The sequence below is a fragment of the Arachis ipaensis genome, chromosome B9 (assembly GCF_059453495.1).
Source record: "Arachis ipaensis isolate K30076 ecotype BB chromosome B9, ASM5945349v1, whole genome shotgun sequence".
Taxonomy (NCBI): Eukaryota; Viridiplantae; Streptophyta; class Magnoliopsida; order Fabales; family Fabaceae; genus Arachis; species Arachis ipaensis.
The window spans coordinates 27,388,287-27,403,242 of NC_142444.1; the positions used below are offsets into that span (position 1 = coordinate 27,388,287).

Here is a 14,956-nt window from a genome sequence, read left to right on the forward strand (position 1 = left end):
TAAGAGAGAGGAGAGAGCTTCTCTCTCTAGAGAACTACATCTAAAACCTAAAATTATGAGTATGAATGTTGCATCCATGAATGGATCGATTCTCCCACTTTATAGCCTCTAATCTGTGTTTTCTGGGCCGAAAATTAGGTCAAAAATAGCCCTCAGTGATTTCTGATACGTCCAGCACATGGCAAAGTCACGCGTACGCGTCGTCCACGTGTACGCGTGGATTGAATTTTTTCCAGGTCATGTGTGCGCGTGATTCATGCGTGCGCATCACCTATCTTCGGGTCAGCTATAGCAAATTATATATCGTTGCGAAGCTCCGAATGTTAGCTTTCCAACGCAACTAGAACCACCTCATTCGGACCTCTATAGCTCAAGTTATGACCGTTTGAGTGAAAAGAGGTCAGGACTGACAGCTTTGCAGTTCCTTCAATTTTTTTATTCCTTCCACTTTTGCATGCTTCCTTTCCATCCTCTAAGCCATTCCTGCCCTGTAATCTCTGCAAAAACTTAACACACATAACACGGTATCGAATGGTAATAAGAGAGGATTAAACATAGCAAATTTAAGACCAAAGAAACATGTTTCCAATCATAGCACAAAATCAAGAAGAAAAATGTAAAACATGCAAATTCTATGAATAAGTGTGAGTTTAGTGGATAAAATCCACTCAATTAAGTACAAGATGTACCACGAAATAGTGGTGCATCACTCATCCACCTTCGAGTCATAGTCATCATCTTCTGAATGGTCATCTACAACTTCATGTAAATCTGGATGCTCTGTGCGTGTTGCAGGATGATGGGAAGCAGAAGCTGGTGAATTAAAAATTTATTAAAATGGTTACGTTGCAAGTATAGTTCTTAACTCACCGAAAATTTGCCTATCAATTTAGAAATATGTCACAGAGAGTTTAAATTAAAATTACTGGGAGTTTTAAGTCCCAGGTCGTCTCTCAACGAGTTGCAGAAAAGTGTGCTGTTTTATTAATCAGATGTTCCAAGAAGTTGAGCTAAGTAAATTGGAATTTAAATTGAGAAATTTTAAATAATATAAATAAAATCCTTGACTGGGAATTGATTTGTTAGAAGCTCTATCATTGATTGAGTGATTTTTAAGATTGATTTATAATTAACGGTTACTCTGTTTGGTTATCCTTTACTAGGTAAGGGAAAGTCAAACAAGTTGGAATGCCAGATCTGTTCACAAGTTGCAACCCACTTAGTTCAAAGGGATTGGCGTTGGTGACAGGATAGCAGTCTAACATTTAACCCAACTACAAATTTTTCCTTCAATCCTTCCAACTCAAGAGTTCCTTTTAATCAACTCCCCATCAAGTAAGGAAACTACTCACGCATTGTAAATAAAGAATCCATAGCACATAAAAGGGAATCAAAAGAAGACATGATTATTGGAATTGAAATTGAATTAAAAAGAAATAACCCTTGCATTAATTAATCATAAAAGCATTCAAATACAAAATTGAACAAAGCAAGGAACATGGAAGAATGAAACCAAGTTAAGAAAACGAACTAGAATGACGAAGTCTTGATGAGGGAAATAACTCTTCTCAATGTTCCAATGCTCAGATCAATTCAAATTTAGAATCCTAAAAACTTCGAGAGAAAAACCTAAGAGAGTAAAACTAGATCTAAAAACTACTGAATGAATGTGTGTGTTGTTTCTGCATATTCTCTAACTCTAGTCTGCTGTTCCGGGACGAAACCTGGGCCGAAATAAGGTCCAAAATCGCCCCCAGTGAATTCTGCAGATTATGCAGATCGCACATGTCACGCGATCACGTCGTCCATGCGGACGCGTCGCTTGCGCTTTTTCCTCTCCACGCTTTCGCGTCGTCCACGCTACCGCGTCGCTTGCGCTTTCCAATCTGCGTGGCCGCGCAAGCCATGCGGCCGCGTCACTGCGATTTGCGCTCCTTCGCGCGGTCGCGTGAGCCATGCGACCGCGTCACTTCTCGCTGGTTATCTCCTCAAATTCTTGTGTTCCTTCCATTTTTGCTAGCTTCCTCTCCAATCTCCATCTCATTCATGCCCTATAAAGCCTGAAACACTTGACACACAGATCACGGCATCGAATGGAATAAAAGAGAATTAAAATTAAATAATTAAAGTCTCTAGGAAGCAATTTTCAGACATGTACTAAATTTAGGAAGGAAATTTAAATGCATGCTAAATTGATGAATAAGTGGGTAAGGATCATGATAAAACCACACAATTAAACATAATATAAACTATAAAATAGTGGTTTATCAATCTCCCCACACTTAAACATTAGCATGTCCTCATGCTAAATTGAAGGAGACAAGGAAATAAATATGAACATGTAGAAACTCATGAAATTCAATGCAATCCTATATATATAAATAAATGCAACTATATGATTATTGTCCACTTGATCAAAAGTAAATAATCCCTTCAAAACAATTACAAATCAAATTCCACTAATTCTATCATTATACAATAAAACCGATAAAAGTGCAAGAAGATAGCTTATGAAAGCAGGAAACATGAAAATTCAAGCATTGAACCCTCACTGGTAATGTATGTACGCTCTAATCTCTAGTGTATAGGGTAATCACTCTATTCTTCTCTAGTCATGTTTTCTAACTTTTGTTTTTCTCCTAACCAATCAACAACAGTTAATATACCAATGCAAACATCATGAGGTCTTTTCAGGGTTGTAATGGGGCCAAGGTGCAGGTAAGGGTGTACATATGGCTAAGTGAGCTTTATAAATTGAATCTTTAATTAACCTAAGCTCTCACCTAATATACATATATTCTATATACTTTTAAATTCATGCCTAGCTACCCATAATTCCCTTTTTCAACCCATACTCATGTTTCAACTTTGTATAGCTCCCCATGTCACTTGACGGAGCCAGCCGTGTTTCATTGCGCGGTGGTCGAAATGGTATAGCGTTAACATGAGATATTCGAGCACCGTTGCCGGAATGCGGAGGTAGAGGCTCTTTAGCACGCCGCTGTGCACTTGAAGTATTTACTCCCGTATCCTTCGTTCCATCTGTGTACTAAAAACAAAGTAGTTAGTACATCAACCAATTTTTTCCAGTATTCCCACAAATTATATTGAATAAAGTCTATCCTAAAAGGCAAATCAACATTTGAGATAAGTGTTGCATTACTTAACTCACCAGAAGTGTGGGTTTGACTATCAGGGGCAGCAATAGTTCTGGCTGCAGTACTAATGGTGTAGCGAAGTTTTCTAGGCATTTGATTAATCCTTTACACAACATACGGTCATTACACAACATAAGGTCATTACACTCAGGAATACTACTTAAAAATAAGATAGAAAAAAATGTCACATAACTCTTATGTGAATCATCTATACTCCTATAAATGTAACGAACAAATAAGTTTTATTTTTTTCTATTATAAGTATTTTTTTATTATTATATAATGCATACAAACTACAAAGTCACATATTTTTATTTAGAATAGAAGTTGAAAATTAAAGTTAGATGATATTAGTACTTTTTTGCTTAACAAAATTAAAATAAAGTAAAAAAAAATAAAGATGAAAACTAAAAAACTAGATAGCTCTAGAAGAGAAAAATGTTAAATTTTTTGTTATTATATATGGGAACAATGATTTATTTTTTATTATATTTATTTTTGTACCAAATAACAAGAAGGTTAAATATTATGTCTAGTTTTTATTACTTATTTTACTTATAAACAGTTGTTTAAATTAGACTTTATAGTTAATGAGTCATGTTTTCGTCCAACAAAAAAATTGTTATGAAGTCATTTTCAATTTGAGGTAATGACCAAATCAGTACTCGAAAGATTCAAACGCTGACATTTTGGTACCTCACTATTGTTATTGACAAAATGATCCTTAAAAGATTTTAAAATTTGACAAGCGTACCCACAAGTTCGCCGGAGCACATCTCCGGCAGGTACAGTGCTGACATGGCCACTACATTTTGATGACATGGCAACCCCCCCCTCCACCCTACTTCTTCCTTTCTTCCTTTCCAACGCACTTCTCCTTCTCCTTCCCCCTCCCCTTCCTGAATGTACTCTCCCCCCTCCTCAACCCTAATCCTTTCCTCCCCTTCCCTAACCCTAATCCCCCATCCCCAATGCATTTCCCCCCTCCTCAATCCAAAATCTCCCTTTTTGAACCCTAATCCCCCTTCCCTTGCCCCTTTGAATTCTAATCCCCTTCTCAACACAGTGTCTCACACACTCTTAACTCACTCTCCCCCAAAACAGCAGTGGAGTTCAACATTCTCAATCTTACAGAGCTAGTGTCATGGACACCGCACTGTTGCCATCTCATCATCGGATCTTCTGCATCCGCCAGTGTCATCTATCTCCTTCATGACATTGCGTTGTCTGTGCGTCTTCACCACTGTCGTCTTCACTGCTTGTATCTGCTTGTTGCTAGCCCCCGGTAGCTGCCATGCCTCCTCGGTCTGGGTTCCATCTTGGCTCCATCGTGTCGTGTCCCTCTGTGTCTGGTGTTCTTCTTCTATTCTTGCTTTGGTGGTGTTGTATTAAGTTTTATTTTATTTTATTTTATTTTGATTATTGTATATGAATTTGTTTATTTTCTCTGAATTTTATTGTTATTAATTTTTTTGAATGATAATTTAACCTAAAAATTTGGAACAATTCATGATTTGGGGCAACTCTGTTGATGTTGAGGTTGTTGTTGCTGTGAATGGTGGTGTTGAGGGAGGGAGAGGGGAGTGTGAGTTGGGGAAGGGGGAGTGGTAGAGATTATTGTTGCTATTGATATTAAGGACTACGAGTGGTGGAGTTGAGGGAGGGAGGGGTAGTGTGCGTTGGAGAGGGAGAGTGGTGGAGGTTGTTGTTGTTGTTGATGTTAAAGTTATTGTTGCTGTGAATGGTGGTGTTGAGGGAGAAAGGGAAAGTGTACGTTGGGGAGGGGGTTGTGATACAGCGGAGACTACGATGAGGGAGAAGTGTGCGTTGGGGATGGGGGCTGCGACAGGAGGGAGAGGGAAAGGGAGGGAGTGTGCGTTGAGGAGGGAACTTTGGGGGTGGTTTGCCAAGTCACCGAAACACAGTGGCCACATCAGCATTGTGCTTGCCGGAAATTTACTCCGGTAAGCTCAGGAGCATGCTTGTCAAATTTTAAAATCTTTTAAGAATCATTTTGTCAATAACAATAGTGAGATACCAAAATATCAGCGTTTGAATCTTTCGGATACTGATTTGGTCATTACCTCTTTCAATTTTTTTAACAGGAGTACATCCATTATATCATGATTTTAATAAGGTTTAATTATTCTGTTGGTCCCTATAGTTTCGTGAAATTTTCAATTAGGTCCCTATACTTTTTTTCTTTTTAATTGGGTCCCTGCACTAAATTTTTTTTTCAATTAAGTCCCTCTTAGTAGTAATTGGCTTAATTTTATAGGGATCCAACTAAAAAAAAAGAATTGGTATAGGGACCTAAATAAAAGAAAAAAAATGTGTAGGGACCCAATTAAAAAAAAATTTTGGTGCAAGGACTCAATTAAAAGGAAATAAAGTATAAAGACTTAATTGAAAATTTCGCAAAACTGTAGGGACCAACAGAGTAATTAAACCATTTAATAATTAATGTAAAATTTAAAAAATTAAATAAATTTATATTTATTTTGATTACATTCAAGAGTGAATTATATGTATTCCTATGGTCAAGAAATAGACTTAATTTCTCCTATAATAAATAGTTTTTTAATCTTCTAATTTATAAAAAAGTCTCATTTTTTATTTATCCATCGTAAAAGTAAAAAATTAAAAACTAATGTTAATACTTTTTTATTAACATAACTAAAATAAAACATAAAAATAAATCTTGAATAAAAATAAAAATACATAAATTTTGAATCCCAAATTATAAAAAGGTTATAAGATAAAAAAAATTACGTAAATATAATTTTTCTAAGGTACTCCATGAATGAACTTAGATGAATGACTATTATATGTAAAATGAATCCTAATATATTGTAACAAAAATTATTTTGTGTAAATTTTAGAGTCATATTATAACTGTAATTATGTGGCATCTTTTTTTTTATATTAGTTTTATATTCTACGTTTTACTATACATTTTATTATAAATTTTAATGTTTTTAGTTGCGCACGTATTTTACCATACATCTTACGTTTTACTACATTTCTTGTTTATAGTTATTTTTTAGCAACAAAAACCAAAAATTTAATGCGTATGCTGTTTTAAACTCAAACTATTTTTTAGATGCATATGAAACACAGTTAATTTTAATTTAATTGACACATTTGAAACACAATTAGCTCCTTGTATTGAATATAATTTAATATTATAACCATACATTTTAACTCCAAGTAGAACTGTATTTGTTATATCATGCGGATAAAATACCCTAAGATACTTAACATTATTTTAGTGTTGAACAAGTTGTATCATATTAATTATTAAACCATATCTTTGGTGTATGATAGATATGGACAAAACCTGGATTCTTAAGCTACGAGATAGCATAGAATATAGACTTTGCATTTACAAATGCATCGTCAGATGACATGATAAAGTGTCCATGTCCTCAATGTGGATTTTAATTTATGCAAACAAGAGAGGATGCGTACGACCACCTGTTGATAAAGTCCTTTCCCCTTGGATATACTTTGTGGTTGTGTCATGCTGAGAAACCAGCTGAAGATAGCTCTATTTGCACACCGATAGTTAAAAAACTTACAACCGAGGTGAATCCATATTTTCAAATGGTGCACGAGACATTTAACTTCACAATGCCTCATGGAAGTGAGGAGACTGCAACAGGTGAACCTGTAGAAGACGATGATCTGGAGTTGCCGTACTTGTACGATGGTCCAAGTCACGAGGCACATGATTTTACCGATCTTCTTACGGATGGAGCGGAGGAATTATATCCAGGCTGCTCGAAATACTCAAAGTTGTCTTTCCTAGTGAAACTTTATCATATTAAGTATATGTGCGGTGTGAGTGATAAGGCTATGTCGATGATTCTGGACTTATTGCGGGATGCATTTGAGCAAGCCAAACTCCCGTCCACATTGTATGAAGCCAAAAAAACTATCCGAAAGTTAGGGATTGAATACAAAAAGATAGATGCATACCCGAATGATTGCATGTTATATCGGGGTGATGATGGGGATGCGACCAAATGCAAGTAGTGTGGGACTTCACGATGGAAGCAAAAGAAGCGAAAGGGTTCCGTTACAAAACTCAAAATACCTGTCAGGAAAAATGGAAAGCCTCTCCCAGCAAAGACTCTCTGTTACTTTCCTCTTATACCACAACTGCAACGGTTATTCATGTGTAGCAAAACTTCAACTGACATGTTATGGCATAAAGAGGCTGATAATAATGATGGGTACTTGGGGCATCCAAGGGACGTTGAAGCATGGAAAGAATTTGATGCAAAGTATCCATTTTTTTCTAACGATCTGCGCAGTGTTCGTTTAGCTTTAGCTAGTGACGGATTTAATCCTTTCGAAAATATGAGTACGAAGTATTCTATTTGGCCTGTGATTCTTATTCCGTACAATCTTCTTCCATGGCTTTGCATGAAATAGGCATCTTTTATACTATCTATGATTATTCCCAGTTTTAAAATGTTGGGTAATGGCATAGATGTTTATTTGGAGCCCTTGGTAGATGAGTTGAAGCAACTCTGGGATGGCGTTGAAACTTATGATGCTAATAAAAGGACAACTTTCAAGATGCATGCGGCGCTAATGTTGACTATTAGCGGTTTTCCAGGGTTGAAAAATTTATCTGGCTGGAACACGTACAGTGGGTTAGCATGTCCCACGTGTAATGTGGATGCTAAGGCTCAGCGACTAACATTCAGTCAAAAACGGTATTACATGGGCCATCGTTACTTCTTGAATCAGGGCCATAAATATAGACTAGACCGGAATAGATTTGACGGACAAGCTGAAAGCAGAGATCCACCAAAGAAGTATTATGGAATAGATGTCTTAAGGCAATAGTCTAACATGCAAATTTCATTTGGGAAGAACTCAACTTTGACAGCCAAAAGAAGACACATTAGTGAAGATGCAGATCAAGATGACTCGTATTGAAAAAATAGGAGTGTGTTCTTTGAACTCCCATACTGGAAGGATCACATGTTACGTCATAACCTTGACGTGATGCATATAGAGAAAAATATTTGTGACAATGTGGTCTTCACTATCTTAAACGATAGCGTCAAATCAAAAGACAATCTTAAAGCTCACAAAGATTTACAAACCATGGGCATAAGACCTGAATTGTGGCCGGACGAAGATGGTAAATATCCTTCAGCAATCTTCACAATGTCGAATCCATAGAAGGATGTATTCCTGAAGACTCTACAGAACGTGGTCTTTCCAGATGGTTACTCGAGCAATATTGCTCGTTATGTTGACATCCGATAGCGCAAGTTGTATGGGTTGAAAAGTCACGACAGCCACATTCTAATGGAACAATTACTTCCGATTTTGGTGAAGAATGCATTGCCGAGTCCGGTGTCGACTGTGATTGCAAATTTGTCTTCATTTTTCTGAGAACTCTGTTGGAAAGCTATAAATTCTATGCAGCTTGGTGGCCTTCTGAATCATGTTGTGCAAACTCTATGTCAGATGAAAATGATCTTTCTTCCATCATTCTTCACTGTCATGGTTCACCTTACGGTGCATCTCGTTGATGAACTAAAACTTGGTGGCCCGGTACATTATCGGTGGATGTATCCAATAGAAAGGTTAGCTTGCTACTAAGCGCCTTTAATACATTTATTTTGTCTCATTACGTATATACTAAGTGTTGTGTCCTATTTATGTAAAAGGTATCTAGGACGATTGAAGCAACATGTGCGTAATAAGGCACAAGCAGAAGGCTCAATTGCGGAGAGCTATTTATCTGAGAAGATTTTGATATTCTGTTCCAGATATTTGGATAATATTGAAACTAGAATCAACCGACCAGCGTGACTTGATGATCAACCTGTTGATATTACAAACAATACAGGAAAAACTATGTCCCCAGAAATTGGAAAAGCTTCAGGGGCTGTTTCACATTTTGGACTGACCCCGATGGAAAATGATCAGGCACATCGTCATGTGCTAGTCAATTGCGAGGCCGTCGTTCCATTTATTGAGTTAGTATGCAGAGTACACTTTTTAAGTACGATTATAACCCATTTCAAACACTCAGTCGTTGGACTAATTTCTTGTTGTGTCATAAAGTACATTTAGGGCAGAAACGAAGGGAAAATTACGGCATCAAACAAGGTCGCAATCTAAGATAGACCGTGTTGTGCATGCAGAATTTTCTCACTGGTTCAAGTATGAGGTTGGTAGAAATTTAACCTGACCAACTTATTTATGCCCTAGAATTATAATTTACGAATTCCAATGTTTTATACGAATGAACTTTAATTTATGGTGCTAGGTTCCAATGGACAGTATGATGAGCGGATAATTTATACGCTTTTTGGCATTGTTTTTAGTATGTTTTTAGTAGAATCTGGTTACTTTTAGGGATGTTTTCATTGGTTTTTATGTTAAATTCACATTTCTGGACTTTACTATGAGTTTGTGTGTTTTTCTGTGATTTCAGGTATTTTCTGGCTGAAATTGAGGGACTTGAGCAAAAATCAAATTCAGAGGTTGAAGAAGGACTGCTGATGCTGTTGGATTCTGACCTCCCTGCACTCAAAGTGGATTTTCTAGAGCTACAGAACTCAAAATGGCGCGCTTCTAATTGCGTTGGAAAGTGGACATCCAGGGCTTTCCAGAAATATATAATAGTCCATACTTTGGCCAAGAATAGACGATGCAAACTGGCGTTCAACGCCAGCTCTCTGCCCAATTCTGGCGTCCAGCGCCAGAAAAGGATCCAAAACCAGAGTTGAACGCCAGAAATGGATCAAAACCTGGCGTTCAACTCCACAAATGGCCTCTGCACGTGTAAAGTTAGAGCTCAGCCCAAGCACACACCAAGTGGGCCCCGGAAGTAAATTTATGCATCAATTACTTACTCATGTAAACCCTAGTAGCTAGTTTATTATAAATAGGACCTTTTACTATTGTATTAGACATCTTTGGACGCCTGGTTCTTAGATCAAAGGGGCTGGCCATCTCGGCCATGCCTGGACTTTCACTTATGTAATTTTAACGGTAGAGTTTCTACACTCCATAGATTAAGGTGTAGAGCTCTGCTGTTCCTCAAAGGTTAATGCAAAGTACTACTGTTTTCTATTCAATTCATCTTATTTCGCTTCTAAGATATTCATTCGTACTTCAATCTGAATGTGATGAACGTGACAATCATCATCATTCCCTATGAACGCGTGCCTGACAACCACTTCCGTTCTACCTTCGACTGAATGAGTATCTCTTAGATTTCCTAATCAGAATCTTCGTGGCGTAAGCTAGAATGATGGCGGCATTCAAGAGAATCCGGAAAGTCTAAACCTTGTCTGTGGTATTCTGAGTAGGATTCAATGATTGAATGACTGTGACGAGCTCCAAACTCGCGATTGCAGGGCGTTAGTGACAGACGCAAAAGGATAGTAAATCCTATTCCAGCATGATCGAGAACCGACAGATGAATAGCCGTGCCGTGACAGGGTGCGTTGATCATTTTCACTGAGAGGATAAGATGAAGTCATTGACAAAGGTGATGCCTCCAGACGATTAGCCGTGCCGTGACAGGGCATTGGATCATTTTCCTGAGAGATGACTGAAAGTAGCCGTTGACAATGGTGATGTATCACATAAAGCCAGCCATGAAAAGGAGTAAGACTGATTGGATGAAGATAGCAAGAAAGCAGAGGTTCAGAGGAACGAAAAGCATCTCCATTAGCTTATCTGAAATTCCTACCAATGATTTACATAAGTATTTCTATCCCTATTTTATTAATTACTTTCGAAAACTCCATTATTACTTTATATCTGCCTAACTGAGATTTACAAGGTGACCATAGCTTGCTTCATACCAACAATCTCCGTGGGATTCGACCCTTACTCACGTAAGGTATTACTTGGACGACCCAGTGCACTTGCTGGTTAGTTGTATCGAAGTTGTGACATATTATGAATGTGTAATCACGATTACGCGTACCAAGTTGCTCACGTGCCAGGAATATTTTGAGCCTGGACATCACAATTTCGTGTACCAAGTTTTTGGCGCCGTTGCCGGGGATTGTTCGAGTTTGGACAACTGACGGTTCATCTTGTTGCTCAGATTAGGTAATTTTCTTTTTGTTTTCTCTTTAAAAAATTTTCAAAAATCTTTCAAAAATTTTTCTTTTGTTTTCGAAAAAAAAATATTTTAAAATAAAAATGTTTTCAAAAATATATTTGTCTTCAGAATTTTTAAGAATGAATTCTAGTGTTTCATGGAGCATGTTGAAGCCTGGCTGGCTGTAAAGCCATGTCTAATTCCTTTGGGAATGAGTATGTCAGGCGTGTCATGTCTGAGTTACATACTAAAGCTTGGCTGGCTATTAAGCCATGCCTGACCCTTTGATTGGAGCTTTAGAGCATAAGATTCCTGGAATTCATATTAAAAATTTTGGAATCCTTATTTTTATTTTTTCACAATAATTTTCGAAAAAATTAAAAGAAAATACAAAAAAATTAGAAAATCATAAAAATCAAAAATATTTTTTGTGTTTCTTGTTTGAGTCTTGAGTCATGTTATAAGTTTGGTGTCAATTGCATGTGCATCTTGCATTTTTCGAAAATTTCATGCATTCATAGTATTCTTCATGATCTTCAAAGTTGTTCTTGGTAAGTCTTCTTGTTTGATCTTGATGATTTTTTGTTTTGTGTTGTATGGTGTTTTTCATATGCATTCTTGAATTCTTAGTGTCTAAGCATTAAAGAATTCTAAGTTTGGTGTCTTGCATGTTTTCTTTGCATTAAAAATTTTTCAAAATTGTGTCTATGATGTTCATCTTGACATTCATAGTGTTCTTAGTGTTCATCTTGACATTCATAGCATTCTTGCATGCATTCATTGTTTTGATCTAAAAATTTCATGCATTGCATCATTTTAGTGTTTTTCTCTCTCATCATTAAAAATTCAAAAACCAAAAAAATATCTTTTCCTTTTTTCTCTCATCAAATTCGAACATTTGAGTTGACTTTTTCAAAAATTTTTAAAATCAAGTTGTTTCTTATGAGTCAAATCAAATTTTCAATTTGAAAATCTTATCTTTTTCAATATCTTTTTCAAAAATCAAATCTTTTTCAAAATTCTTAGTTATTTTCGAAAATTCCAAAAATATTTTTCAAAAATCTTTTTCTTATTTTTATATCAAATTTTCGAAAATAACATAATCAATTAATGTTTTGATTCAAAAATTTGAAGTTTGTTACTTGCTTGTTAAGAAAGATTCAAACTTTAAGTTCTAGAATCATATCTTGTGATTTCTTATGAATCAAGTCATTAATTGAGATTTTAAAAATCAAATCTTTTTCAAAACTAATTTCTAAAATATCTTCTTATCTTATCTTTTTCAAAAATCTAATTTCAAAATATCTTTTCTAACTTCCTAACTTCTCATCTTTTCAAAATTTGTTTCAACTAACTAACTAACTTTTTGTTTGTTTCTTATCTTTTTCAAAACTACCTAACTAACTCTCTCTCTCTAATTTTCGAAAATATCTCCCCCCTTTTTCAAAAATTTCTTTTTTATTAACTAATTATTTTTTTTTATTTTTATTTGAATTTTCAAAAAAAAAAAGAAAAAAAAATTTACTAACCTTTTTCAAAAACTATTCTCAAAAATCACTAACTCTTTTTCAAAAATTGTTTTCGAAAATTCACTTCCCCCTCTCATCTTCTTCTATTTGTTTATTGATATACTAACATCTTTCCTTCAACTCACCAAAAATCCGAACCCCCTCTCTCTCTGAGTTCATATTTTCTTTTCTTCTTTTCTTCTACTCACATAAGGGAACCTCTATGCTTGGGCAAAAAGGATCCCTATTATTATTATTTTCCTGTGCCCTCTTCTTTGTCATATGAGCAGGAGCAAGGACAAGAATATTCTTATTGAGACAGATCCAGAACCTGAAAGGACTCTGAAGAGAAAATTAAGAGAAGCTAAATTACAACTATCCAGCAAGCACCTGTCAGGAATTTTCGAACAAGAAAAGGAGATGGCAGCCGAAAATAATAATAATGTAAGGAAGATGCTTGGTGACTTTACTGCACCTAATTCCAATTTACATGGAAGAAGCATCTCCATTCCTGCCATTGGAGCAAACAACTTTGAGCTGAAACCTCAATTAGTTTCTCTGATGCAGCAGAACTACAAGTTTCATGGACTTCCATCTGAAGATCCTTTCAGTTCTTAACTGAATTCTTGCAGATATGTGATACTGTTAAGACTAATGGAGTAGATCCTGAAGTCTACAGGCTCATGCTTTTCCCTTTTGCTGTAAGAGACAGAGCTAGATTATGGTTGGATTCTCAACCCAAAGACAGCCTGAACTCTTGGGATAAGCTGGTCACGGCTTTCTTAGCCAAGTACTTTCCTCCTCAAAAGCTGAGCAAGCTTAGAGCTGATGTTCAAACCTTCAGACAGAAAGAAGGTGAATCCCTCTATGAAGCTTGGGAAAGATACAAACAGTTGACCAAAAAGTGTCCCTCTGACATGCTTTCAGAATGGACCATCCTGGATATATTCTATGATGGTTTATCTGAGCTATCAAAGATGTCACTGGACACTTCTGCAGGTGGATCCATTCACCTAAAGAAAACGCCTGCAGAAGCTCAAGAACTCATTGACATGGTTGCTAATAACCAGTTCATGTACACTTCTGAAAGGAATCCTGTGAGCAATGGGACGCCTATGAAGAAGGGAGTTCTTGAAGTTGATACTCTGAATGCCATATTGGCTCAGAATAAAATATTGACTCAGCAAGTCAATATGATCTCTCAGAGTCTACATGGAATGCAAGCTGCATCCAACAGTACTCAAGAGGCATCTTCTGAAGAAGAAGCTTATGATCCTGAAAACCCTGCAATAGCAGAGGTAAATTACTTAGGTGAACCTTATGGAAACACCTATAACTCATCATGGAGAAATCATCCAAATTTCTCATGGAAGGATCAAAAGCCTCAACAAGGCTTTAATAATGGTGGAAGAAACAGGTTTAACAATAATAAACCTTTTCCATCATCCACTCAGCAACAGATAGAGAACTCTGAATAAAATACTTCTAATTTGGCAAACTTAGTCTCTGATCTGTCTAAGGCCACTGTAAGTTTCATGAATGAAACAAGATCTTCCATTAGAAATCTGGAAGCACAAGTGGGCCAGCTGAGTAAAAGGATCACTGAAATCCCTCCTAGTACTCTCCCAAGCAATACAGAAGAGAATCCAAAAGGAGAGTGCAAGGCCATTGACATAAGCACCATGGCCGAACCTGTGAGGAGAGGAGAGGACGTGAATCCCAAGGAGGAAGACCTCCTGGGACGTCCAGTGATCAATAAGGAGCTTCCCTCTGAGGAATCAAAGGACTCTGAGGCTCATCTAGAGACCATAGAGATTCCATTGAACCTCCTTATGCCCTTCATAAGCTCTGATGAGTATTCCTCTTCTGAAGAGAATGAGGATGTTACTGAAGAGCAAATTGCCAAGTTTCTTGGTGCAATCATGAAGCTGAATGCCAAACTATTTGGCATTGATACTTGGGAAGTTGAACCTCCCTTGTTCATCAATGAACTAAGTGATCTGGATCAACTGACATTGCCTCAGAAGAGACAGGATCCTGGAAAGTTCATAATACCCTGTACCATAGGCACCATAATCTTTAAGGCTCTGTGTGACCTTGGTTCAGGAATAAACCTCATGCCCCTCTCTGTAATAGAGAAACTGGGAATCTATGGGGTGCAAGCTGCTAAAATCTCATTAGAGATGGCAGACAGC

The 14,956-nt window shown here is 36.7% G+C and overlaps 1 protein-coding gene and 1 non-coding gene across 2 annotated transcripts; one reads left to right on the forward strand and one right to left on the reverse strand.

Moving 5' to 3' along the window:
• Positions 1-6,791: 6,791 nt before the first annotated feature.
• LOC107615240 (uncharacterized) lies at positions 6,792-8,999 on the forward strand. The gene is made up of 7 exons (XM_016317338.1): positions 6,792-7,192; positions 7,346-7,478; positions 7,599-8,011; positions 8,120-8,319; positions 8,448-8,560; positions 8,652-8,770; positions 8,855-8,999. The coding sequence occupies exons 1-7, from the start codon at positions 6,792-6,794 to the stop codon at positions 8,997-8,999; spliced, it is 1,524 nt and encodes a 507-aa protein (XP_016172824.1).
• A 4,577-nt stretch (positions 9,000-13,576) lies between these two features.
• Positions 13,577-13,684, reverse strand: LOC148544096 (small nucleolar RNA R71). The gene has a single exon (XR_015901233.1). It is a non-coding gene; the product is annotated as a small nucleolar RNA R71 (small nucleolar RNA).
• Positions 13,685-14,956: the final 1,272 nt, after the last annotated feature.

Excerpts from the sequence above, each read along its gene's own strand:
- LOC107615240 (XM_016317338.1), top strand. The coding sequence starts at position 6,792 with ATGCCTCATGGAAGTGAGGAGACTGCAACAGGTGAACCTGTAGAAGAC. Across the intron at positions 7,193-7,345 it reads GGGGATGCGACCAAATGCAA|CAAAACTTCAACTGACATGT; the intron begins GTAGTGTGGGAC and ends ATTCATGTGTAG. Across the intron at positions 8,561-8,651 it reads TCGACTGTGATTGCAAATTT|ATGAAAATGATCTTTCTTCC; the intron begins GTCTTCATTTTT and ends ACTCTATGTCAG.